Source organism: Gymnodraco acuticeps, unplaced genomic scaffold, assembly GCF_902827175.1.
Source record: "Gymnodraco acuticeps unplaced genomic scaffold, fGymAcu1.1, whole genome shotgun sequence".
Classification (NCBI taxonomy): domain Eukaryota; kingdom Metazoa; phylum Chordata; class Actinopteri; order Perciformes; family Bathydraconidae; genus Gymnodraco; species Gymnodraco acuticeps.
Genome location: NW_022992244.1, coordinates 645,234 through 672,202, shown reverse-complemented (window position 1 = coordinate 672,202; position 26,969 = coordinate 645,234). Strand labels below are relative to the sequence as shown.

The 26,969-nt window shown below is 42.8% G+C and overlaps 2 protein-coding genes across 2 annotated transcripts in view; one reads left to right on the top strand and one right to left on the bottom strand.

The window, feature by feature from the left end:
• The first annotated feature begins 961 nt into the window (after positions 1-961).
• On the top strand, positions 962-23,595 carry akna (AT-hook transcription factor). The gene is given in 23 exon segments (XM_034206340.1): positions 962-1,443; positions 6,924-7,516; positions 8,184-8,955; positions 9,040-9,343; positions 10,215-10,289; positions 12,212-12,359; positions 13,048-13,286; positions 13,364-13,482; positions 13,569-13,734; positions 16,033-16,193; positions 16,304-16,459; positions 16,624-16,706; positions 17,062-17,195; positions 17,686-17,792; positions 18,017-18,252; positions 18,378-18,507; positions 18,985-19,110; positions 19,247-19,377; positions 19,472-19,591; positions 19,782-19,898; positions 20,041-20,136; positions 21,352-21,478; positions 21,933-23,595. Coding segments are annotated over 22 exon segments (4,161 nt in total). The 5' UTR covers positions 962-1,443; positions 6,924-7,155; the 3' UTR covers positions 22,186-23,595.
• Positions 23,591-26,969, bottom strand: part of LOC117539963 (syntaxin-binding protein 1-like) — a 30,305-nt gene continuing 26,926 nt past the window's right edge. Inside the window, 1 exon segment of the mRNA XM_034206339.1 lies at positions 23,591-25,678. Coding sequence (XP_034062230.1) covers positions 25,596-25,678 — 83 coding nt within the window. The 3' untranslated portion in view covers positions 23,591-25,595.

Sequence of the window (26,969 nt, the reverse complement as noted above, 5' to 3'; positions counted from 1 at the left end):
ATTGCAGACTGTGTAATTGCTGTACATGCCTTTCGATAATAATTGGTATTCAACTGCCTACAGTCTTCTGGGGAGGTCAGGACAGTCAAGTTCTTCTGCACAGTAAAGCAAGGTATGATCCGTCTCAATGGACCAGGCGTTGTGCAGGAAGATCGTCCTGTTAAAACAGGAGAGGGAAAAATATGTTTTCGCTGTTCTGTTATGTAAACGGTCAGCCTGGGGGAAGGTCAAGGACAGTGAGTTTGAGAAGAAAAAATCTTGTCATTTATGGAGTGGTTTAGAAATAGGATATATTTTAAAACTATAGATAAAAAACATAATATATTGACCTGTATAACTTATTTTGTATATCCCCTGGCACAATGTCATAACGTTTATTTTTTTAAGTTGTTATTTAACCTACAATTAATTTCATACTCTTTTTGTATTGTCTCTATGTGTGTGTGTTTAAATATATATATATTGGGCATTGATTAAAATAAATAAATAATTTAAAATCCCCTTAAGAGGACAAATTATGAAAAGGCATCTAATTAGGGTCTGAGACCAGAGGTCGGCGAAGACCCTATTGTAATTATAATTGGATACGATCAAATGTGCAACGTCCGCCCTCTCGTGGCTCCATCTTTGTACTGCAACCTCTAGACTTGTATTCCTCAACCTAGGCGAAGTCCCGCCCCTGTGTAGCCTCATAGCCAATCATCAGTCAGTATTTTTGATTCTGTTAAGTAGTTTAATTCGCTCCCGATGTTTACCTGGCAGGCAACATGTTCCACAATAAACTCCACAAATTAAATAATATTGTTCAGATTAAGGCTAGAAAGGTTTATGATAAAGTCAAGAATACAACTTGAATAGAGGAATCATTTTACGAGGTTGATTAGAACGTTGAACATGCCTGAAATACTAAACTCAGGACGAGAATATTCCCATAATGTTTTCACATGGGTGAATACTAAATCAGCTAAATCAGTGCCATACTACACAAGACTGATAATTACCCTCCTAAATATCAGAAACCCAGGCTTTGTTTGGAGAAATTAATTCATGTGGCCCCTTCAGAATTAAGGTACCAACAATACGAGGTAGAAATGCGTCTGAATGCGGGTTATTTACGTTTGTTTTAACGTTAAGTCAAGAGTAAATAATGGTAACGATAACGAACTTTTGAAACTGGCACTGACTGTTACGTCGCTTAGTTACACTTTACGTTACTCCGTTACAGTTGAATTTAGACAACAACGTTGCTAAATTCATTTTAACGAAGGTTTAGGAGTTGAAGAAACCTCGGTAAGCTGTTTCTGTGGGTGGGGGTTTGTTGTGGTGTGTGTACCATAGTGACACGGGGGTGGGTCCTCTCGGAAGTTTTGTGGTTTTCAAGGCAACCGACCCCCGTTGCTGTGCTCTGCCTTCTGAAGCCAATGTGTCCCTCCGCGGTATGAGGTACGTTTGCAATATTGATGAAAGTGTTGTCAAAGTTTATTTCAGTCTAAAACAGTGTTATTGTTATTTCTCTGTGGGCATAGTCGGCAAAAGTGAAAAATATTGATGCTCTGTGTTCCAGCCTGACTGGTTCTTGAGCAGTTGTTGAGCCAGTCTTTCTGCAGCAGGGCTACTTGTGTTGATGTGTTGCTTCAGTCTGTCTGAAACTGTGGACCTGAAACACTGTGAGGGCTTCAGTGTTAGAGACCCCTCTGTGTCAAGACATGAGGACATGTTTACTCTGTGCAGGAATCAGATTGTTTAATCAATTCCAACTTGGTGGTAAAATACATGTTTCATCTGATGGATATTTTCTCACCAGCAAGCAACTAGAGAACATGTATTATCATTGTGTGAAAAATGATCACAGAATGACCTTCAGAGCAGAGCCAACAGGTGTTTCCCACTCAGTGATATTTGTTTATCTTATACTTATGTATCACTCATATAGGTATCAAATACTTGTATTCAATACCGCCACCATCTTCTTTCTTCTTCCCCTTTACACAGATCAGCTGTGTAAGAGCTTAGTCTTGTAAAACACAGTCTAAAATGCAATAAATGTAAAAAATCCAGTAAACAATAGTCAAATATAAAAGCAATGATGAGTAAATGGTATTTAATGAACTGCTTGATGTGGAATTGAAAAGGACTTGGAATTGTAATTAAATTGCTAATTCAGCTGTAACATTTTACTTTGAAAGGGTTAATTATTTCTAAATCAAGGCCTTTAATTAGCAGCTTGTCGGTTAACATGTTTTTATAATTGATTAATACATTTATAGACAAAACATTATTTATTTGCAAATTAACGTTCAGTCTATAAATCAGAAGGAAATTGTAAAACAAATAAATTCTCAGTGAAATTAAGTAAACAAAACAATAAACTAATCCTCACATTTTAATTCTGAGACTAGAAAATGTTTAGAATTTTCCCCAATGAATAAGTTAAATGATTAACTGAGTATTATTTAAGATAACATTTCATATAATGATAACATTTCAGGAGTTTATCAATCAACTAACTAACTACTAATAAAGGACTGGCTTACCTAAAGCCAGTTGAGTAGCACTTGAAATGTTTGGCTCTATGAAACCTGATATATATATACTTATATGATTCTGTTTTCTTCAAGGTTGTGTCTTCCTGGTCGAATGTACTTATTGTAAGTCGCTTTGGATAAAAGCGTCAGCTAAATGCCATGTAATGTAATGTAATGTAATGGATGATTTTAAGTAGTTGAACAGTTTCATTCAGGCACTGCTCGGCCGGCACACTGAGTCTTGTGAGTAAGGAGATTATCTGTCATGTATTAGTGAGCAGGACACACACAGGCTGTGGAGCAGCTCCACTCTGCTCAGAATCCCCCCGTGTCATCCTGTGAATATTCAGGTAGTGTCTGTTTTACGACAGCTTTGGCGGCACTGGGAATGACAGTCGAGCCAGAAATCCTCTCTCTCTCTCTCTCTCTCTCTCTCTCTCTCTCTCTCTCTCTCTCTCTCTCTCTCTCTCTCACTCTTTCTCTCTCTATTTCAATACTTTCACCCACCTGTCCAATCCTGACAGCCTGTCTCTCTATCTGAGCTGAGCTAGCCTCTTTCCTGGAGGTATTCTGATGATCATTGTCTAACCGTGAAGCCCCCTCTAAGGGCTTGAGAGCAGCTTAGTTCCCCCCATCTGGCGGCTGAGATAAACCCTTAGATAAACCATTAGTTCCCCCAGGAATGAGCAGGGAGCAGAGCAACAGGTGAGATGTTTCTTTGCTTTATTCTTACTAAAGAGAAGATCACAAATCAAATATCTATGGAAAACTTAGAAGGTCTTTGATGGAGGATATTCTGTACGTGCTGTGAATATGCTAACTGTTAAAGCCCAACACGTGTCTGTCAAACAGAAACAAAGTACCACCAACAACTGTAACAAGATGGCAGAGCCGGTTCCACAGAAGAAGTATTTAGAGCTGTTGTTCAGTAGAAGTAGAAACACTGCATGCAGCTTTCTGAATAGAACAGAGCCATCGTTCATCTTATTTCTTACACCTTTACTTTGCCCACTACGTCCAAATGTTTGCTGTGAAAAAGGCCCACGTGTATGAATGCTTTGGACGCCTGAGTTTTAGAACAAATAACAAAATATGTTATATTTTACATATAAATGATGGACATGAATTCTTGGCAAGAAACATTCCCTGGATCCAAGGAACATCAGCAGAGACACATTTAATTACATGTTGGTAAAAGAACCCGGTGCTTTTTAGCAGTATCTCCAGTAATGTAGCTGCTTTGCTCTTTAAAATAAAACAATTCAGCTTGAAGTTAGCATGGGACATCTTTGTTTGCAAAGTAATCTACTCTAAATAGTATTTTCCGCTATTGCATCAGTGTAATTCAGTATATATATTTACCACTTAAATGTAAGGAAGCACAGGCATAGTTGCACACAATCAAGACGCTTAAGTAAAGTAAAGCATCTTTAAGGTTTTATTTTAAACCGCTGATATTTTCATTTCCCCCTGGCTGACGTTGACTCGTTGTCTTGAGTCCCTGGATATTCAGGTGTGTTGGAGGAGACAATGCGTAAATAGTGCCATAATTAGACTGAGAACTCTATCTATTCTTAAGTTGTTGTTTTTCTACCTCTCAAATTGTTTGTCCACTGAGCTGTGTGTGGTCTGCTTTAAATGCATGGTGAGTTTGCCATGTGGGCCGGTGTGGAGGGATCATGTGGCTCTGTCCCACTGAGCCCTGTGGACGCACATGAGTGTGTCTGGCTTTCTGAGTGAAAAGCCTACGTACGTGTGTGTGTGTGTGTGTGTGTGTGTGTGTGTGTGTGTGTGTGTGTGTGTGTGTGTGTGTGTGTGTGTGTGTGTGTGTGTGTGTGTGTGTGTGTGTGTGTGTGTGTGTGTGTGTGTGTGTGTGTGTGTGTTGTGTGTGTGTGTGTGTGTGTGTGTGTGTGTGTGTGTGTGTGTGTGTGTGTGTGTGTTTCTAAGGGTCTGTGACCTGGTATGTGGTCGGGGTGTTTGTGCCTGCTGCCGATACTGCTTCAAAAAATGTAATATCCTGAATGTATATCTGATCCAGACAGCTGGTTTTTTATCCATCTTTTAAAAAAGTAAAAATATGTGCACGTATCTCAGGAAAAAGGTGTTTTTCAAATCTATAAAAGGGGACGCCAGATAGGTCAGTGCCCGTATCGGTATCCACTGCCAAGTACAGGGGTTCGTCTCGTGAGCCCATGGACATTTCAGGCAATGTCATCCCCTCTGTCCCCCCCTTTCAACACGGTATCTCTAATAAAGCCACTCTCTGGCCGAACAAATATAATAACAATTAGAAGGATAAATACTAGGGCCGGGACTTTAACGCGTTAATTAAGATTAATTACACAAAAATTAACGCGTTAAAAAAATTAACGCATTTTAATCGCACTTATTTTTGCACCGCGGAACGTTTCTCACTGGATGAGTTTCAGGCGTACCGATTATACTGGAGCACCAACTAACGTTCATGACTTCAGACAACAACAAACCACAGTGAACAACAGTGGGAAATGTTGTTTTAAAAAACGGACGGATGGAAGCGTCGATAAGAGCACGGTTGTGTGCAAATTATGCAAAAAGGAATTCGCATATCACCACATCAAGCCTCAAGTATCACCTCAATGCAAAACATATAGCAGCTAGCGTGGAAGCTAGCGTGGACGTTAGCCTCTTTTATCGCGTTCACACCAAAAAGAGCCGGTACTAAAATTAGTTCATGAGAACCTTTTTACCCCCACGAAAGTCCCTGCTAGAGAGCAGAGAGCTGCTAGAGAGCAGGGACTTTCGTGCGGCTCTCTTGTGAGAAAAGAGCTATATTTCTGATTGGCTGGAAGGATTGCAAACCACGCCCCGTAAAACTCCCAAAAAGTTTGTGAAGCCGCCATTTTATTATCCTCGCATTAGCATTATTAGCATTAGCCCAGCGCAGAAACGCAGAGAGACTAACTTATGGCAACACAAAATAAAACATGGGAGCGGTGGAGATGAGGAGGTGTCGGCGTTCTGGCGATTTACTCAGAAGGCTTCAGTAGAAGCTGCTGGGAGCTTCTACTGAAGCCAGTCCCCAACTCCGGGGACTTTGGGTGGCAGTATACGCCGTGAAGTGGTTTGCGGCCTGCCAGTAAACCCAAAGCAGAAGAAGAAGAAGTGACGTCAGCGGCTTCATTTGCCTAATCCTCCCCCAGGTTCAAAGAGTTCTCATGAACTAAGTTCTCATGAACCTTTGTGGGAAAAGTACTGCGGTGTGAATGCGCCTAATGGTATACTAAAATCCATGTGAAAAAAAATTGCTTCTCACTGTTCTTAGGTCAAATATGTATATGCGATTAAAAATGCGATTAATTTCGATTAATTCATTACAAAGCCTCTAATTAATTAGATTAATTTTTTTAATCGAGTCCCGGCCCTAATAAATACATGATGTAGAAATGGTGCTGTTACACTCTAAAGTTCCTTTATTAAATGTTTTATAGAGATGGACTTAATGTACTTTTGAAAATGTGTTTTAAGATGATTTAAGTATACATTTTGGTGTGAGGCTCTGGGACTTATGTTAAGACTAGTCAGAGCTGTATCACAGACGCTAGAAAGCACAGCTCGTGTTGTGTGGTTGCCATAGTGACCGTTGCATCTCTAGGCCAGTTCTTGGGGGACTAACAGTCTAATCCAATCTCCATTAGATGTAGGATGTGTGTATGTTTACTGTAAAGGCTGAGTTGTGCAACCTGACAGCACAGGATTTAAGGAGGGGTAATAAGGTAAATGACCAACAATCACCTAATGTCACTTTGGATCCTAATCTTTGAGTGCTGCGTCTCACATAGGATGTCAGACAAAATGTGTCATACTGTGACTGAACTGTGACACCACGGCAAGTCCATAATGAAATAAATAACCCACATGAACTGTACGCACGCCTGAAACAGTCTATTACAGTTGTACGCTTTAGGCATAATATGTATTATACATACCTGAAATAATTCCTAATTTTAGAGCTGCAACTTGTTATTACATTTATGATAAGCTAATCAAAGTTAGAAAATTGCTTCATTTTAACAGTCAAGGTTTAGAATATGCTTACATTTGAAATGACAACAACCTCACCACTAAACGACTTTGAAACCTTCTGGGGTCTGACACCGTACATAGACTGGACCGGAGCTAAGCATTAAATAATCACGATCAAAACATACATTCATAGTAACAAGAAGTGATGACAGAAGCCTGGAAATATTTGGTTACGGTACTTTCAAAGTGCTTTCTTCCATCTTGTAAAGCTGTAAGCATAAACCCATGCAGAGAGTGGTTTGTACAGGAGGTGCAGTATTATATCAGGATATGACCACCCTGTGATGTAATAAGTTAAACATACTAAACTGAGAGTACCATTTTGTTTTTCAGGAACTGCATTCAAAGAGACCCCCCCCCCCCTTCCTTAAGACTGCAGACTGACTGAAAGCTCCTCCTTAGCTCTACCTCTGGATTGTAACCACTTTTCTGACATGACCTGTAATCGATGACCTTCTGCAGTCATGGCTTTGAACGTGTTCCTCACAGATCAACAAGAAAGGATGAAGGACGCTACAGTGCCAGGCTAAGACCATCTGAGGTCAGAGCTGAGGCCTAGAGGACAATGGAGAGAATAAATAATACCAAAGCAGGGGTGATTTGCTGGACCCCTGCCCCGGCCCCCAGCTCGCCCACCAGCTCTGTGATATATGAGGAGGACTGGGATGGTGAGGATGAAGAACAGACAGAGAAAAACGACGACTTTGATAGCCAGATGGACGACAATGGCATCATCGGACTGTCTGAAGCACTGGAGGATGCAGGGTTGGTGGACTCAGATAGTCATTCAAACTCCCGTGGACCCCTCACCCCAGAGGAGGAAGACCCTAGTGGGCATGAGAGGGAGACGCCTGAGGAGCTGAGCAACAACCTGAGTGAACATCTGTCCCACACCGAATCAGAAGAGGACAAAACTCTGTCATTATGTGAGTCTTTCCTTTGATGTATTCTAGATCTGGTAAAACTGCACCCAAACGAATATACTGCTCATTATTTTAGCTCATTAAATCTAAACTAAGACTTTAAGTAGCTGCACGAGAAATGCATGTTGTTAAAAGCATACACGTTTTTTCCTAAGTATAATCAAAAGATATAGAGAAAAAAAATAGGATCGGACTTCTCAAGGCTACCATGAGTCCACAATCACTCTACCAATACATTATACTGAATTGATTGGACTCGAACATATCTTAAAGCCGAAGCTGATGTCATCATGTTGCCACTTGGCTTTTGTATTATTGGCTGTTTATTGGCTATAATACCATTATCGTACACAAACCTAAGTTTATCATCACTGCTATCTATTTTTCCATCTCTTCCTCAAGGTCAAATACCGCTAAGCAAAACCGGTCTTTGTGTGGATGGGGGTTTTAACAGTTTTTTGAAATGTACAGCAAGTTCATGTCAATTTGGACATAGTTATTGGGCAATACCAGTTTACCTTCTTCAACTTGAATGTATATCTTGCAAACACACTTAAGAGAGTCCTTCAAAGCTAGACGAGCTTGACCCCTATCTGGTGGGACATGATTTATGCCTTCCTTGTGTTGAAACCTGTCTTCACCTTTCTCCATAACTCCATGTGTTTGGCAGATGAGGACTTGATTGAGAGCTTTGAAGCACAACAGTTGGCTGGAAAGGTCGGGCAGAGGAAAGAAGAGCCGGGGAAAGAGTGTGTCTCTGAGTGGGACAAATACATGGAGGAGAAAGATGGAGAGGTAGCAGGGAAGAGGAGTGACAGGAAGAGAGAAAACGATCAACACAGAAGAGAGCTTGGAACTACCAATGGCTTTTCTGAAGAAGAGATTGAGAAGACCAACTCTAAGCCATATTGTAGTGCTCACCTGTCAGAGAAGGAACCTGTCAGAGTCTCCACTCACCACCGCAGAATATCCCAGCCTGCCTCCCCTCTCACAGCGCTCTCCTTCCCCCACCTTCTCCACTTCACCCCTGAGGAAATGGCTGCTGCTCAGGGCATTGACACCGAAACCTTACCAGACAACAGCGCCGCTGAAAGTCTTCCAGAATCACACCGCAGCCACCTAAGCCCTGAGTCTAGTACTCGCTGTCCTGAGATAAAGCCCAGGGCTTCTCTTCAGCCGGCAGACATGTTCTCTGATGAAGGAACCTCAAATCATTGCAGTCGAGTTAGTAAATTGCCCTCAAAGGGACAAGATAAGTCTGATAAACAACCAAGTCCCTCACCAAGGAAGTTGAGGCAGCCATCTCCTGAAGCAACATATCCACAGACTCGATCCCTCGGCACAGCCAAGTCCTTAAAGTTCAAACAGAAAACAGCGAGTCCTGACGGAGAGTCGAGGATACCCAGACCCAGGAGTAATGCTGCTGAAGTGGACGAGTCCAGGTGACACATTGTTTTACCACACGTAAGGCTGCAGCTTTTCACACATCACGATGCACTCACCATGATTTATATTTGTATTTCCAGAAAAGGGCCTCTGAGTTATCGCATACCAGACTTCTCCAACGTGGAGCCCAGGGTCTTTTTCCCAAAAGATGGTTACACCCCCCCTAAGAGTACACGCTGTTTCAAGAGAGAGTCCTCGTCCCCTGGGCCCCCCTTCATGTTCAAATCCCCCGCTGACATCGTGAAAGAAGTCCTGCTGAACTCCCACAATACATCTCCTGCCTCATCAGACTCCTGCAAGCCAATCAGCAGTGCCCTGAACTCCAGCGTGCCTCAGGACTTCAGATCCCGCCTGCAGGCCTCCGACCTGCTGGACCAGCTGCAGGTACTGTCAGAGGCTGAGAGAGCATCTACGATAGCTGCCTGAACCTAAGTTGAAACAAAGCTTTTCAAAGATAGTCTATTAGGGTTAGCTAGCTTCACGTGTTATGTAAGACACAGAAAGCGTATCTTTTGGAAAGCCTGTTGAGTCTTGTTACAGTTAAAAAGACAACTTTGTGTCCCCCTATTTTATATCCAACAAGTGGAAATGCAGGTGATTATTTGAAGTTGTATGTATGTTTGAAGTTGTCAGATCACTTAACTAAAAACGACTTTTGATAGAGATTTGGTCGGCAAAGCAGTGCAGGAGTAACTGCAAAGATAACATTCATTAAATGTTTTGTACATTACATAAACAGAAGTATGTGACAACCCACATGTTATTGTTACAATCATATTGAAACAGCTGCTGCTACAACATCTGATCAGTTTTTGGAACCTGCTGCATGTTCAGCCACGAGAGCATCAGTGAGTCCAACACTGATGTCAGGTGAGGAGGACACAATGGGGGTTCCAGTGTATCAGTGTGGGGTGTGGGGTGTGGTTGAGGTCAGAGCAGGCCAGGCAAGTTCTTCCACACCAAAGTGGGAAACTATGACTTCATGGAGCGGGGACTGTGCACAGGAAAGGCTCTTTCCCTAAACTGCTGACACAAAGTTGGATGCACGCTTTGGTCTGAAATATGATCGTAAGCTGTGGCGTCTATGCTTTATTGGAATGAATGGGACCAAACGGTGAAAAACATCCTCAGGGTGAAGAAGTATTTTTAATCTACACCGTTCATCTTTGTCCTACTGTAACACTGCGTCTTGTTTCGTTCTCTCTGCCCACTCATTCCCCACCCAATCTCTCCCCCCCCCCCCCCCCCCCTGCAGGAGGACTACTACAGACTGCTGACTAAGCACGCCGACGCGGAGAACACCATTGATCGCCTGCGTCTGGAAGCCAAGGTAGTTCATCTGGAAATCAGGCTGTCATGTATCACTATGTATGTGCAGGGTTATAAAGGGCCGTGCATCGGGGCCTAAAGATGTATTCTTTCCCTCAGCTTTAAACCACTATAGCACCTTTAAGTCATGAGATGGATAAAGGTGATACAATATTCAATGAAAACATTGTCTCTGAACATACTGTAGGTGGAAGACATAAAGTTTAACAAAAATACACATTTGACTTTATTGTCTTATAATGTTAGCAATAGCTTTGTGAAGGGGGCGGCAGTGAAAGCATCTTAATGTTTGTTTAACTTTTGACAATATAAGATCATTGTTCATATCAAATCTGATAGACATCATACATTGATACCGTTTTATGTTTAAACAAAGGCTGCAAGAAAATGTGACGTAACTTTTGTAGAAAACAACTTTTCTCAAAGATTCAAGGGATACATGCGTGAAAAAATGTAATCACAAAACACCAGATAAGTTCAAAACAAATTACGAGAAGACATTTAAATACATTAACAATAATCGTAACAAAAGAGACTGTTCTGGTATTAAATTGGTTACTGTAAGTGAAAATGTTACATTAAAGAATTCAATATAGAACAATAGACAATATGCACATACATATAATTGCACTAATTTGTATACATTTGTAAGTAGACCTTAAGAGATATATAGACACACATCACATATGCTACATATCCAAGGTCACATGACATGGCTAAATAAATAAAACATCTGTTATAAGAAGGTCCTCTTGGGACTTTTAGCCAATGGCTGTCCTCCCTTTGTGTGTGTTTTGTAGCTCCTTCATTTTCCGTTGATTGAACAGACAGACTATTGATTCAAACAGTCCATAGATAATTACATTCACATATTGTTTGGGTGTTAGTGTAGCGATGTAATATGACAGCATTACTCAACTATATTCTGTGCCTTTTAATGTGTAATGTCACAATAACTTCTCCAAGGACAGGAACAACCAGAGTTACAGCATCAATATATACATATTAATAATCTCATAATTGTCTATATAAATGCAAGCAGTGCAACAGAAGCCACATTAAGACAATCAAGCAACAACTACAATATTATATGATTTAAGTTGTAAAATATGCTAATGTATTTATTTCTTGTTGTCTGTTTTTATTCCTATATGTATTTGTCTACGGTACAGGACTTTATAGATCCAGGAGAGCAGGAGCAGGCATGTTCAGCGTCTCACAGACAGAGAGTAAGTCAGAGCCAGAGAGAGAGAGTAGGAGAGACAGGAGAAGGCTAGGGTAGGAACTGCACAGTCAGCACCAATTACAGAGCCAACCGAGGCCTATGCATCTCCTCCATCTCCTTCACCAGCACACTGAAGCACCATCTGCCCCTCTGATAGTATAACATGAACACAGGCTCTATCGAGGGGTGGCTTTGCACCGACATCTATTCAGATTGTTTTCTGGTTTTGTACATCTTTTAATGTCAGTGCTGTTTACAAGAAGATAGCTTAAGAAACCATACTTTACATGAATCTTGTTATCTTATTAAAAAATACGTGTTTTTAAAGGGACTGTTGAGGTCGGTTTGAGGTCATCATGATTTATTGCTCAGAGGGGAGGGGCGTCTATTCATTGTGAGTTCCATTCAATTCCGTTATGTGTGTTAAATGAGTAGGCTTGTAAAACAGACATTTAGAGAAAGCCCCTCCTCCCTAAATCAACAAAGGGTTATGTTGATCACTCGTGGGTTAGAGCTCGTTGTGAATGGAGCTTTGTGCCCCGGACATTTTGCCTTGCTATAATATATGCTTGTTGGCACTGTGCTTACCACCTGATCGCGACACTTGGTCTAAAAATGGGGAAGTCTTCAAATGTTTCCTCTATGGAGGGTAATAGATGTGCCAATATACCACTAGACTTGTTTTACTTCTCCACCAGGTGAACCTGTTCTCCGACCCCCCAAAGCCCGGCCACTTGGTGCAGTCCGGACCGAACCAAGGCTCCTCAAAGATGATGGTGCTGGACTTCCCTCGGGCTCAGAGGGCAGAGATAAGCTCCGCCTCTCTCCATCCAAATGGACAACAGAGTACAACAATCTTATTCCATTTCATTTCATATATCGTTTATTAAAAAAAATGGATGATTCAGCTTCCCCTTTAGCCACCTAAGTCACCCCTCTACTGATGTATTTCCGTATGATGAGATATTTACGTATTTTATTCTTCCACTTTGGAAGCCAATGTTGTAGTTTTTACTCAACTCCTTGTCAAAACTTGACGTGTTTAGTTACTCGTTACATTACAGATTCAGAATATTAGCTAAAACAACATATAAATCAACTAATAAATACACTTTGAATTCTATATAATAATTCAAGTAAAGGTTAATAAATCCAGCAGCACACACAGTTATTTGGATAGGCTCCATCTTTACCAGCTGTTTGAACACAATAATGCATAAATAATTATAATTCAGACATTTAATATACATGTTTCCGGCTTTTGGTACTTCAGTATATTTTGATGCCAATACTTTTGTACATTTATTTAAGTCTGATTTTGAATGGGACTCTAACTTGTAACAGAGTATTTTTAACAATTTAGTGTAGGTACTTTAACTTAGGTACAACATCTGAGTACCTCTTCCACCACTGTTTACATTTTCATCAAAGTGAACACAGAAACATGAAGTGACTTCTACTCTAGCTGCTAGAATGTTGCCTTGTTCTCTAAAGCTTGCATTATCTTCTTCCCTCTGCACTTGTGTGTCAACAGGAAGTCCATCAGCTTGTTCTTCCACAGAAAGCCCAGACCCTGAGGTGGGACAGCAGCTGGCCAGCATTCTCTACTATCAGGCCGACAAGTTCCTCCAGCAGGTACGAGATCCTTTAAAACGATCAACAGTGACGCTAGAGTTTAGATGATGTGATGAAAATATTAACGTTTTTACTCAGATGCAGACTTTTGAGCATCTCCTGAAGAGCAAAAGACTCAAACCTCTGGATCAGAAGAAGGTAGGAACTTTAACAGTTTAAACCGTTTGGAAGAATGTCCTCTTAAAGCCCCTTCCTCTAATGAAGCTCTTCTCCAGGGGGTCTCGCAGCTCGCTGAGGGGCTCGACTCTTTGGAAAGGGGATACCTGTTAGCCAGGGATGACTACAAACTCCTGCAGCAGCGAGGAGCAGAAAACAGCTTCTTTGACCGTGACCGGTGAGAGCAGAAGATAAAAACATCACAGGTTAAATGTATCTTCCATACCTCTGTGTGCTCAGTTGTGTTTATGATGTGTGTGACAGGGAGCTGGAGGGGCTGGTCTTTCAGTGTGGGCTGCATATGGATGAGCTGAAGGAGCTGGTGGAACGGATGCAACGGGAGCAGCCAATCAGTGAGGCTCCTCCCTCTCCACCTCCTCACCCCACCCCCTCATCTGACCCCTCTGAGGGGGAAGAAACTCACACACAGGTACCATCAGCTTTCTCTGTATTCATACACTTACCTTTTTTACTTTTGTATCCGTTGTAAAGTCCATAAATAGTTTTTTACGTTAATCCTTTCTAAAATAAATGTCTGTCTTAAGGCGTTTGCTCTCCTGCTTGTCACGCACAACAGGGTGCAAGTCCTTACACGTTATATCAATTACATCTTTATTTAATGAATCACTTTATTCAAATCGTTGGAGGATTAGCATTTTTCTTAGGATGATAAGGTTATAAAATATGACGGCAGACGTGTAAAAAGCTTCACTTGAAAAACACAATAGATACTTTTAATATTGTAAACGTGTTGTGGATCTTTTTTGCTATTTCCAAAGATTTTATAGAATAAACAATTATTTGATAAATCCAAATATAATTGACAACATATAGATATTTTTGGAAATTGTAAATAGTATCCCTAAAGCTGGTCCTAGTGCGGATTTCAATATTATATTAAATTGGATATTTACACTTGTGTTTATAATCTGGGTTAAAGGGGACCTATCATGCAAAATACACTTTTTCATGTCTTTTATACATAAATGTGTCCCCGGTGTGTCGGGTAACTCACGCAGCGTCAGAAAATAAAACCCTCTCTTTTCCTCCGTACCCAAATCTCTAAAAACGGGGCTACAACGGAGCTGATCCAGATTTGCGTCCGATATGACGTCATATCGGAAATGTGGACCCACGGCCCTAACAGAAAGTTACTATCAGAAACAATGCCCGACTGTTTTGGACGTAATATGGTCTGTGTTTACATTAGCATCGCTAACACCTGTACTGCACAGAGCATAATAATAATAATAGCTTGGATTTATATAGCGCCTTTCATGGGACCCAAGGTCGCTTTACAAGGAAGAACAGGGCAAAACAAACATAACAAAACAAAAGGCAATCAGACAGACAAAAACAACAAATAGATTATTAGGGGCCAAAGGCCTTGGTGAACCCTTTTGAAGGCGTCAAGCGTGGGGATGTTGCGGATCTCCGCAGGGAGAGCGTTCCAGAGGGTGGGGGCTGCCACGCTGAAGGCTCTGTCCCCGAAGGTTTTCAGTTTGGTGCTGGGGGTGGTAAGCAGGCCAGAGTCTGAATACCGCAGGTTCCGGGGTGGGGCATGTGGGTGAAGGAGGTCCGATAGGTACTGGGGGGCATGGGCATGGAGGGACTTGTAGGTAAGGAGGAGGACTTTGTAGGTGATGCGGGACTTGACCGGCAACCAGTGGAGGTGGATGAGGGTGGGAGTGATGTGCTGCCACGGCTTTGTATGTGTGAGTACCCTAGCTAGCAGCACAGTTTTGGACATACTGGAGCCTGTCCAGGGTTTTGTTTGGAACCCCAAACAGGAGACCATTGCAGTAGCCCAAGTGGACTAGGGTTTCGACAACCGACTCCGAGAGTGACGGTCGGAGTCTTGCAATGTTCCTTAGATGGAAAAAGGCCGATTTGGTCACAGACTTGACGTGGGAGTGGAAGGAGAGGGTGGAGTCGAGGATGACACCCAGGTTGTGGGCTTCAGGAGATAGGGAGATGGAGTAGCCGTCAACCTCGAGGATGAAATCACCAACCTTCTGGAGCAGCGCCTTGGGTGCCACAACCATGAGCTCTGTTTTCCTGCTGTTTAGTTTGAGATAGTTGCATGACATCCATGCTTTGATGTCATGCAGGCAGTTGATGAGAGACTGAGGGGGGAGCTGGGAGGATGGAGTGGTGCTGAGATACAGTTGGGTATCATCAGCATAACAGTGGAAATTGAGTCCATGATGTCGGATGATCTGGCCGAGGGGGAGCATGTAAATGGTGAACAGGAGGGGGCCAAGCACAGAGCCCTGGGGTACACCATGGTGGACTGGGGCCGGGGGTGAATTAGAGCCATTGATGGAGACAAACTGTTTCCTGTTATGGAGATAGGATGTGAACCAAGACAGCGCTGTGCCAGTGATACCTAGGAGGTCTGAGAGGCGGGTGAGGAGGATGTTGTGAGAGATAGTGTCAAACGCTGCAGAGAGGTCCAGGAGGATAAGGATGCTGAGGCGGCCAGAGTCAGCAGCAATGAGGAGATCGTTGGTGATCTTGATGAGGGCGGTCTCAGTGCTGTGTTGCTGTCTGAAGCCAGATTGGAAGGGCTCATAGAGCTCATGGTTGGACATGTATAGATGGAGTTGGCCGGCGACCACTCAGCATGTGTGTGTGAAGAAGCAATGGAGAACACACTCCTGATAGGACGTGAAAGGATGTAATTGTAGCCAGATTAGATTGTATGTAAAGCTCTCTCTCCTTCCAGAGCCCAGCTGTGCCTGTGCTGGTTGATCCAGGAGAGGCAGCGGCGGTGGAGGTGAGCACCGGGAGTGAAGAGAATGATGAAGAGGAGGAAACTCTCTACCTCAAACCTCAGAACGGCAAACACAGACATGTTCAACAAGACTTGGCACCGCTGAGGAATCAGTGAGTGGAAAGTGTTTTCAGTTGTTCACTTGTCACGTGTCTTTATTGTGGAAGGATTTAAACAATAGTCTTAATCTAAATGTTCTTACATTTTTCCTCTCTCTGTCTAGCTTCCAAAGCTTAGGGGAGCTCTCCAGACATATAGACCACAGCCAGAGGGAAGGAGCTCCCCTTTCTGCTGCCTTAAGGAGAGACGTGCAGCCTGGGAGAGAGGAGGAGGAGGAGGAGAGACAGTGTCAAGAAAACCTGGAAACATCAGCAGCACAGTAATACTTGCTTACTTTCCTGTCTAAATGTTATTATTTTTATCTCGGAATAGTACAATTATACTGAAGAAATTCTAAATATGTATTAAGAAGATTAATAAATATGGTATGGTAAGAGGCTTGCTCCACTAGCTCCCCTGGACTCAATCTCTCTCTGTTGACAGGAAATCGGACCATCAGGACTCTCCTCCTGTCTACACTAAGGAAGCTCAGAGCAGCAGGTCCAGCCCTCCTCCCCGCAGCGCCTCCATCACCACACCCCCCGCTCATCGTCCCCGCAGCGCCTCCATCACCACACCCCCCGCTCATCGTCCCCGCAGCCCCTCCATCACCACACCCCCAGCTCATCGTCCCCGCAGCCCCTCCATCACCACACCCCCCGCTCATCGTCCCCGCAGCGCCTCCATCACCACACCCCCCGCTCATCCTCCCCGCAGCCCCTCCATCACCACACCCCCCGCTCATCGTCCCAGCAGCCCCTCCATCACCACACCCCCCGCTCATCCTCCCCGCAGCGCCTCCATCACCACACCCCCCGCTCATCGTCCCAGCAGCCCCTCCATCACCACCACCCCCCGCTCATCCTCCCCGCAGCGCCTCCATCACCACACCCCCCGCTCATCGTCCCCGCAGCAGGAGAACGCTAGAGGTGGGAGAGTCCCCCAGCAGCAGTCTGAGCAGTCTGAGCAGTCTGAACTCCAAACTCCTGAGTGGGATCAGAAGAGTTCTTTCTCAGGTCAGTTCCTTCTGAAATCTGACAGGGTGAAATAACATGTTCTTACATCCATGGCATGGTTAGAGGAGGCATACATTAATGTCAAGGTAGGTGGCGAGCAGGCAGACATTCTGATATTGATTTACAGTGCTCTCCTGTTCACATGTAAATCAGGTAAAAATAAAGATCATACACTAAAAATATTAAATCCACTAACATTTCTTTACAAGATCATTTACATCACTAAATGTCTGTCTAGAAGGTAAGTATCACTACTGTAGACTGCATACAAAACGAAAGAAACATTACTTCAGCAAAACTCAAATCCATCCATCCATTTTCCACCGCTTATCAGACGGCCCCCAAACGTCCCTTTCCCTGGCCACAACAACCAGTTTCCAATCCCCACCTTCCACAAGGAAAATGTGTTGATTAAGACAAACAATATTACATCTACATCTAAAATGTGTATCGTCAAATGATGCATAACATTCTGTGTTGTGTTGCTCAGGATGGGATTATCTCCCCGGAGACGGACAGTGGGTTTGTGTGTTCAGAGAGCAGCCGTCTGACTCCTGCTGCAGCGGCCAGTCCTGTCCACCAGAGGGCCTCCGAGAGGTGAGGGCGTCCGGTACATTCTGTGCCTCCACACACTTTAACTGCACCATAAATCACACCTCATGTGCCATCCCCCACTCCCACCCCGTTACACACAGCATACTGATGCCCGACCCTACAACTCTAACGGCCCTTATTCTCACTGCTTATTATGAATGTATTTATATGATACAGTCTATTGCTAATGAAGCATTTTGTGTTTTCTGTCTTGAATATTCCTCTAGTGTGTCAGTGCCTCAGGAGAGGATTCCTCAGATGGTCCTGGTATCAGCACCATCTCCGGTTCCCCCACTGTTGCTAAATCAACCGGCGATGGAGCCCAACAGGACCAGGTCGAGCAGAAGCAGAACGGAGCAGAGGAGACGCATCCTCTCCTGCTCCCCACAGCGCTGCGTCCCTCTGACGGGACAAACCAAAGCCGACAGTGGGACCAGTGAGTTTGGACCGGAGAGTGACAGCTGTGAGTCTCTAAGTTTCGCCCACTGTCTGAGATTTTTGCTAATGACCTTTTTATTCTATGGTTTAACTGTTGTCTTTTCTTCATTGTCTGTGTATCTAACCTGCAGTCCTCCTCTGTCCCTGCAGCTCTCACTGTGTCTGAGCACAGATTCACACAATCCATAAACTCTAGCCCGAGCTTCTCCCTCGCTAGTGCACTGGGTCACCATGACGATCCTCTCAGTGCACTGAGCTCCAGTCAGGCTGCGAATCGCAAGTGAGTGTGTGTGTAGCAGCAGCTGCCATGGCGATAGCTGTGCTGCGTAAACACGGCCAGGTTTATGTCTCCCTGCAGACAAATTATTTGACGAATAAGAAGAATAAAATGTTCAGATATTTTTCTGAAATGTATAAGTTCACTCCTGTTAGATTTACCCAGCATCCTTAATGTCTCTGTCATCACATTATTGTATGTTTCATTACAGAACATGCTGCCATTGAATGTGGTTGCATATTAGGAGGTACTCTGTTGTGTCCTGCATGGTGTGTTCCTGCATGGTCATTTTCAAACAGCGTGTGTGTGTTTGGACTGACAGCTACACAGATACTGACTAGCACTCTGTAAACTGGAATAGTTTTACAGTGCAGCACTTACTGTTTGGCCTTGGATACGTGTGGTGGTGAAAATTACATAAACTACACATAGATTATTTAATGTGATTTTTAAAAGTATTTGCTTGTGTGTGTGTTTTAGTGATGCAATCCAGACGCTGCAGGTGGAGGTGCGCCGAATGAGGGAGAGCCTAGATAGCTGTCTGAGGAATAAGAATCCTGTGAGAGCGGCTCCTTCTGCTCACCACAACACCTCTACTCCAATCAGGTTGGTTTCTATTTCCCTGTTGTGACTGCGAAGGGACTTCACTGCTTACGCTCAAAACAAGGCGCGCTGACGCTTTGACCTATGGGTTTGCTTGGATGTCATCTTGTTCTAAATGTGGTCTTCTCCCATTGCTTAGGCCAGGGGAGCGACGGGGTGATGTCAGGGAGAGAATAAACACACGGCCTGTAGATGAGGACGAGGAGTTCACACTGCGGAGAACAACCAAGAAGAGAACACCTTCTTCGAACAGACCAAAAACTAACATCTGTAAGGCTTGATTATATACATACATAAGCAAGCACATCCATCTAAGAACAAAGAGCAGATTGGGATGTAATGCATGTCATGTTGTTGTTTCCAGCCACAGGTTCAGAGCCCGCCTCACCTCAGCCTCTGGTGTCCAGGTGTACTCAAACATCCACTGCAGCTCCAGACAGCCACCGCTCACACACGCATACTGTCGGCAGCAGAACACAGCCCAGTGAGAACCATCTATCTACAGATGCAATTTCCATAGATACATACATAGAAAGAGGACTAGTTGTAAATTCATAGCTGTTCTGTTCAAGTCAATACAGACATTTAGTAAAAAACAAGTGGCACTTGTGTATTTTAGAAGCAAATCTGCCAGATTAGACTGTGCCTGGTGAGAGTGTGTGTGTGTGTTGCAGGGCAGCAGCCTGGTGTGTCTGCACAAGTGTGTGAAGCAGCAGACGTTCTTGACAGCAGAGGGCGGGCTCCTCTTTGTCCTCAGTGTCTGTCACATGGTCCCCGAGGGCGATCTGAAGGTAAGGAGGCTCCTTTCATCCTTTTTGTTTTCTTTCCTTCTACGCGTTTCTTCTTACTAGATTTTCTTTGTATTCAGACAAAGTTGATTTCTTAACAATACTGCAGTTGTCTTCACTAATGCTTGCTTGTTGTATTCCTCAGTGCCAGTTGGGGGTGACAGAGAGCAGCCTCACTCCTCTGGCTGTCGTCTCTGTCCTCTCTGTGGACGCCATGCACCCTACAGCAGCACGGAGCCAGGTGAGAGGATGTGAACAGAGCTGTACATACCCACCATTACCGGTGTTAACAGTCATCTCGTAATCCCCCTCATGTGTGGCTGAACACGTAATCCATTACTTGTCAATTCTAACTTTATTTACTATCAGCAGTGTTGGGACTAACGCGTTCCAAAGTAACGCGTTACTGTAACGCCGTTACCGTTGGCAGTAACTAGTACTCTAACGCATTACTTTTTGAATTCAGTAACTCAGTTACCGTTACTACATGGTGCGTTACTCCGTTACTGCGTTAGTTTTTTTTATATAGTCAACAGCCAGGCGAACAGAGATGAGAACTGTACTTAAGTACAGTACTTGAGTAAATGTACTTAGATACTTCCTGTGTCACATGCGGAGACGGGCTGTGGGCGTGTTTGTGTTGTTTACTAACAAGACTATCATGGCGGCGGCGGAGCTCAAGTCTAGTTTCTCCACCTGGAGATATTCTCACTATTTCACTTTTGTCGAGCACAAAGAAAAGAACGTTTTAGTTAAATGTAAGTTGTGTCTTGGCGGGTCAAAGATCCTATCTACTGCCCAAACCAGTAATTCAAATATCTTAAAACATCTGCAAAAACAACATGCTGGGACGAAGCTAGTAGCTAAGACCACAGAGACTCAGCCGACGCCACTCCACCTCCACCTAAGCAACAGCGGCTGGATTTTAACCAAGGGACTGCTGGCCAGGGAAAAGTCGATAAAGTCATTGCACGGTATGTTGTAGAACACATGCAGGCTATTGCTACAGTGGAGTCACCCGCTTTCAGGGAGCTAGTTAGCATGATAGCATGTCCGGGCGGCACACGGTATATGGGACGGAAAACTTTTTCCAACTACCTGGAGAAAGAATATACAAAAATGGAAAGCCAGCTAATATCGATGCAATCCAGATTGCATATAATGCATGTCAAGTTGATCAACAGATTGAATTATTCTCCAATGCAATAACAGTACTGAAAGGAAGGCTATAAGGGCATTAATGGGAGCCCTTTTATAAAGTAACTAAAACGTTACTTTTCACAGTAACGCATTACTTTTGGAATGAAGTAACTAGTAATGGAACTAGTTACTGGTTTTCAGTAACTAGCACAACACTGACTATCAGCAGCATTTGTTCTGCTTGGTCACAGTTCTGTTTGCAGTAAATGAAATGAGTTTAATAATATGAAGTGTTGCCCTGCCCTGTTGTTCACAGCCCCCCCCACACACACAACCTGCCAACCAGCCGAGTCCCCCCACAGAGTGCAGAGGAGCGGATACTTTGCAGCTGCAGCTCCTCCTGCTCTGCTGCAGTGCCTGCCAGTGTGCCCACCCCCCCTCCTGTAGGTGACCTGCCCTCTCAACATACACACAAAGCTTTTAGCAAAAACTCACCTGCAGTTGACAAACTAAAAGAGATAGTGTGAAGTGAAATGGACGTCCCTCATACAAACACTCACCATCACATCAGTTGTACGGTAGCAGGGAAAATGCCCAAATGAAGTATAATGTTCAAAGCGCAGACAAATCCAAGAGCTCCTCTCAGCTGCAAATCATAAAGCAAACTATGGTTGGTTAAACTGCTTGAGAAGGCTCTTAGATAACAAATCTAATAACAAAAATAGTAGCTAAATCATTTATTTGTGTGACGTTAAGATAACAAGTCTTCATCATTCTTTCAGCGCATAATGCTGTAATGTCCTGCTAGTACAGTAATGTGTTGTATTTGTACACAAACTACTATAAAATGTAATATTTAATACATTCTGGCACTTTTCATTATCACCCTGTCTTTAGGTTGTACTCGTCATCGCCCCTCTACGTGTCTCCTAGCAACAGCCAAGGCAGGTCCTCAGGGGTCAGGCGTCGCAGGGAGGTGATGAGGAGGAGGCGCTCCCTGTCGGTGGACAAGCAGCGCTGCGTGGACAGCTCTCTGGAGAGGGCCATCAGAGCAGCGCGGAGCATGAGACACACCTCTGGACACATGGCTCGCTCTCTGAAGTCCGGCCTGCACTACCAGAGGCTCCTCGCCCAGGCCTGCAGCCTCTAGTCTGAACTCAGAACATCACCGTGTGCAGGACCAGCTGAATTAAACACCTCATTCCCTTCTTTGTAACTTGTCTTTGGAGAAAAAACTGTTACTGTAGCTTTGTTTGCGGCACTGTTAAAAAGGGTAAGTCATGGCAACATTTGATTATTTTCAAATGGGCTACTATGAGGTACTTGTCATTGTTATCAGTGGATGAATTGGGAGGCTGTGGCTCAGTGGATAGTGTGGTGGACTTCAAATCAGGAGATAGCAAGTTCGAGTCCCACTGGGCAAGACACTTCACCCCAAATTGCTCCTGTGGGGATTGTCCACAGTACTGAAGTCGCTTTGGATAAAAGCGTCTAACAAATGACATGTAATTGCACACCTCCAGTTTTGAGAATAATTGGAGTGCGAGCACAGAAGCTAAGTCATATTGTGCTGTGGATCGGGGCAGCTGCGAAACTTATTTGACCTAAAAATAAAGAAATATCAGTTAAAGTGTACCTTGCACTCAAAGGCTTTCCAATGGGGAACTAAAGCCATTACCATGCAGTGATTTCCCCTCACAGAACACAAGGGGTCCTGGTCTACTGCTGCCTTCAATGGTTAGTTTGTGTGTGTGACTTTGGTGAAACCGAAAAAACTATTTATTACATGATTTAATACACACATAACGAACTGATCTACGGAAAGTACCCCATACAACCCCCCATTTAAAAATATCCAAACTATCCCTCTGAATCTCAGGTGGCCAAACGTACATTTCCTTTCCTTCAGCAATCGTCATAATCCTTTTCAAATATGTCGTGGCATACAGTTCATAGAAATGACATACTTGGCTGTCCTGGAGCAGTTGTTACTTTGAGCTATTTATTAATAATGTGAATCTAGTTTTTGTAATTCTAAAAATAAGTGTTATTTTGAGTTTATGTATGAGCTTTGTTTTCCCTTTTTAATACTGTAGCATGCTGCGCTGTACATGAAATGCACTCCTAATGCAACTGTTGTTGACGGCTAACAAGAGACCTGGACCAAGTGGTCGACAGCCCTGTAACACTGTAATGCTGGATCCCCCCTCATTTGTCCACTTTTATGTTGTCTGTATAGAATACACATTTTGAACTGTGTGAATTCATTTTGTACAATAGTTTCTAAGAAGCTTTATGAGCCAGAGAAGCAGGTATGTTTTTATACAAAAGAGAATATATAAACTATTTTCATGGATTGTATTTACTGTATTTGGTTGAAATATACCATAGAACTGTGATTGTGAATTTAAATCAGATTTTTACTCATTTCTAATCCTTTTTTTATATTTTCAGTAAACTCTTTGCAGCTATCCCTAAGGAGCCAAATTAAAGTTTAAATGTAACGTTCGGTTTTACTGTTTTGCCTTTTCAAGAATAAAAACTAGAGTCTTCAATGTAATGGAAGCCAATTTATTAGACAGCCTTAGTACATATTAGGTACACATGGAAGTATTGTTTGTGCTTCAACACTCGCAAACATACAATCCCAATAAGTTAAACAGTTTTAGAACAGACTAATGCATCACTATTATTTTTTCTCTGATAAATAATTTGATATAAACCAATTGATTTGACAGAGTAAATCCTATACAACAGAAAATAATAGAAAATAAATGAACACAAAGTCAAGCGTTTGCATCACAGAAAACGCATAATAGTGCAATATACAACTTGTTTGGCCAGGAAAGAGGGGAGGGAGGGAAGAAAAGTGAAAAGAGTGGATTTAAGGGATTTATTTTGCAAAGCCATTCACCATTGGAGGGTTTTACATTGCACCGGAGGAAAAAATAGCTTCTTTTTGAACCACTAACAGCTACAGCTAAAACATCACAAACACGGCGGCTTCACATCGACGTTTTTTTAAAGGAAAAGGTATCACTACTTCACAGTTAGGAATATCACCAGTCAACAGTGAGACGCTAAAACAGCAACGGATGGCACGTGCACAACACTACTCAGTGCACGGCCCAATGAAACATCACTAACCAATGAAAAGACTTAATCTGACAGGATACAATACTGAAATACAACTGGCCCTTTTTAAGATTATTCTTTAAATATCTGCAAGCATCGGCCTTTGACATTAAAACGTGAATTTTTCGGAGAAAGGAAAAAGGTTGTGGCAAGTAAATACTTTACAGTCTCGGCAGCCGGAGGAGGGGGGGTTCGGGCTTTTTACAGAGCTCTCTCTATCCGACGTCTTCTAAACCAAACGCTTTAAAAGGAATACTTTAAAGAAAGTCTATGTTTTGAGTATCGCACCTCTTCCTTATGTACAGCGTTAAAATGTGTCCAGATATATATTACAAGCTATGTGGCAGCGCCAGGAGGGGTTAGATTGTGATTTCCTTGGCTAGAATGAATATATTCAGTGATTTGTGCACTTATTTCTATATTAATCTACAATGGCGACTGCTGATTGCAGGGAAAACGTCAAGGACATTGACGTTGATTTGGAACAATAAGTGAAAATAGCATGAAAAACAAACTGCGGTTACTGTGCTTGCTAGTGCTAATTGCATAAACTTCAGCTAAGATATAATATATTTAAATCCCACATAAATAAATATATATATATATACATATATTAGAGCAGTAACGGCTTAAAGGTCATTTTGTGGGCTGCAGCTTGTGGTGCTGTTGCATACTGACCCTTACTGACACATCTGGATATATTGCAATACATTTACATTGCTATAGTTTAACCTTATAAACTGCCAGCTGAGTTTACGGATGGAACGCCAAGTACTGGATACCCATACATTTCGAAGTGTGTATTTTTAGATACTCAAAACACATGTTTTCAGTGAAGTATTCAAGCTCAACATCTTAGGAAAAAGCTAAGTGCTAACTCTGCGGCTCCCAGAACATCCACATTGGATACAAACACATAACAGTCCACACAAGTCCAAGCATGCTACTGAATACGAACATCTCAAATGGGCGGGGGTGGGGGGGGGGATTCCTCTCTGACGAATATATTTATATTGCATGTTGACTGATATGATATATTTTACAACAACGACCTCTCAAACTGCTCATCCCTCCTCAACAAGCTTCCGATAAAACTCACAGGGGAGGAAACCCAAAGCAAAGAGAAAATGTCGACCTTTTGCACACAATATTACATTTGGGTACTTTCAGTTTTAAATGGCCTTCTGTTCTGATATGTAAACCTTTTTTTAAATAAGTTCATTTAGTTGCATCCATTGTAAAACTTTGATTACTTGCAACTATTTTATTCTTTGATACAACATATATTTTTTTATCATCTCAGATGTTTTTTTATTCTTCTCAAGCAGGATGCATACACAGTTAATGTAGTTTTCAGGGAAAGGGTACAGAGGTAAGAAGGGGGCGGGGTTAAGAGAAATAGGAGAGAGGTGTGATTGGAGGATCTTAGCTTGCAACTTCCTCGTCTGGTTTGTTCATGGCCTTGAGCTGCTCCAGCAGGCTGGTGGGGGTGAAGATGTTGGTCGATCCTGGAGACACACACACAAACACACACACACACACAAACAGAGAGTTAGATCTGCACGTGTTGGAAGAAACAGAAACAAAATGTGTTTTCAGCTCTTGCTATGAATGCTTACTGGTAATGAAAGCACACAATGTTCAAACTAAAAACAGAAGCGCTGTTCAAATGGATTAAAGAGGTTAGAGACTTATTCTCAAAGGTAGGAGATAACTGAGTACTTTCACAAGATACTTTGAGTATTTCTAAATGGATTGTATTTTTTTCCCGCACTTCGTTTGAGAGGAATATTTTGTAATCTTTATTCCACTACATGTACCTTACAGCTCAGTTTTTTACTCTTTCAATTGTTTTTTAGACTTTTTGTTTTAAAGACTAAAAACTTGTGTCAGTATTTTCTGAAAGTGAGAAAACCCCAAAACAAGAGGCATGATATGCTACTTTCTGTGAGCAGACTGAAATTATATTGTATCTCTAATCATCTTTGTATCCTTACATCCTGTTACATTTAAAACGTTTTAATATAAATTAGTATTGGTAAACATCTCTGTCTATTATGGTTGATAGATGTCATGCAGCTGAAGGAGATGGAAGCACACAGATCAGTGACGGCACCACACCACTGTCATGAAGCTGAACTAAAACTGGCAGGTGGGTTTGTAGCATCCTGCCACAGCAGACCTGTGTCTACACACAGCCAATCAGGTGCAGATGACTTCATTGAAGTGCATGCAGACAGCTGAACAATTATTCTACCAAAAGCAAAGAAAATGTATCGAGAAAGACGAAAGCAGATCTCCTCTACATGTCATGAAATCCCAAACCAGAGGTCTATGGTCTCCATATTTATGAATGAAACTCAGTAACCCTAGCAACACATAGATGACCTGCTGTGACAGCTGAAGACACATTTCAGACATTGTGACACTTGAAAGGTGCTGAACTGGAGTAAAGCAAACGTTTTGTCCAATGTGTCGAATCATTGACAGATTTACCAATTCCTTTGATAACTGTCATCTGTATTCCTTGTAAAAAAAAAAGACAAACAAAGCATTTGATTTACTCCTCACACCTGTCCAACATTGTAACAGTACATTGGCCTACATTGGTTTGTTTCTGTTGCAAAGCTGCGTGTTTCCTCCAGTTTGGTTTGATTTACCTGAAACACAGGCAAACTAGGCCGGACCCTGTGAGGGGTCAGAACAGGAAGTGGAGGTAGTCAACGGGAAAACAGAAGAGAAAGAGGCAAGCCCATCTCGAGTTGGGTCGTTATGGTGATGCGGGGTCGTGGGGGGGGT